General features: G+C 42.0%; 1 protein-coding gene across 1 annotated transcript in view; it reads right to left on the reverse strand.

Moving 5' to 3' along the window:
• ankrd27 (ankyrin repeat domain 27 (VPS9 domain)) overlaps nt 1-488 on the reverse strand; it is a 35,482-nt gene that overhangs the window by 19,283 nt on the left and 15,711 nt on the right. Inside the window, 1 exon segment of the mRNA XM_032522898.1 lies at nt 27-159. Coding sequence (XP_032378789.1) covers nt 27-159 — 133 coding nt within the window.

Consider the following 488-nt stretch of genomic DNA (forward strand, 5'->3'; position numbering starts at 1 on the left):
TGTGTGTGTGTGTGTGTGTCTCTCACGGTGTGTGTGTCCTGCAGCTTCCCCAGGTTGATGTACTCCACCGCGGCCTCGAAGGTGCTCAGACAGTAGCTGAGCTCGTCTTTACTGGAGTGGCTGAAGCAGAAGTTCCTGATGTAGCTCAGGTTGGCCATCCTGAGGACAAACCACCAAGTAAGTTTATTTTGAACATGTCATTTAAAAATTAAAAAGATAAATAAGAAAACCAACAGAAACAAAATCCTAAGCAAACATATGTTTCAAAATTATTGTAAATGATTCAAATCAGGATTTCCATGTTTGAAACTACATAAAAAGCTCCCCCGGTTTGATGCCAACCAATTTTATTTGATTTATTTAGAATTACAATTTGTTATTACACAGGCCTGAAAATACACACACATGCACTAATGCAGAGATGTTTTTTTTGGGGGGGGGGCTGAGGGGCTGAGGGGGTTTGGTGCCTTGCTCAAGAGCACTTTGGC

Source organism: Etheostoma spectabile, chromosome 8 (assembly GCF_008692095.1).
Source record: "Etheostoma spectabile isolate EspeVRDwgs_2016 chromosome 8, UIUC_Espe_1.0, whole genome shotgun sequence".
In the NCBI taxonomy this organism is placed as follows: Eukaryota; Metazoa; Chordata; class Actinopteri; order Perciformes; family Percidae; genus Etheostoma; species Etheostoma spectabile.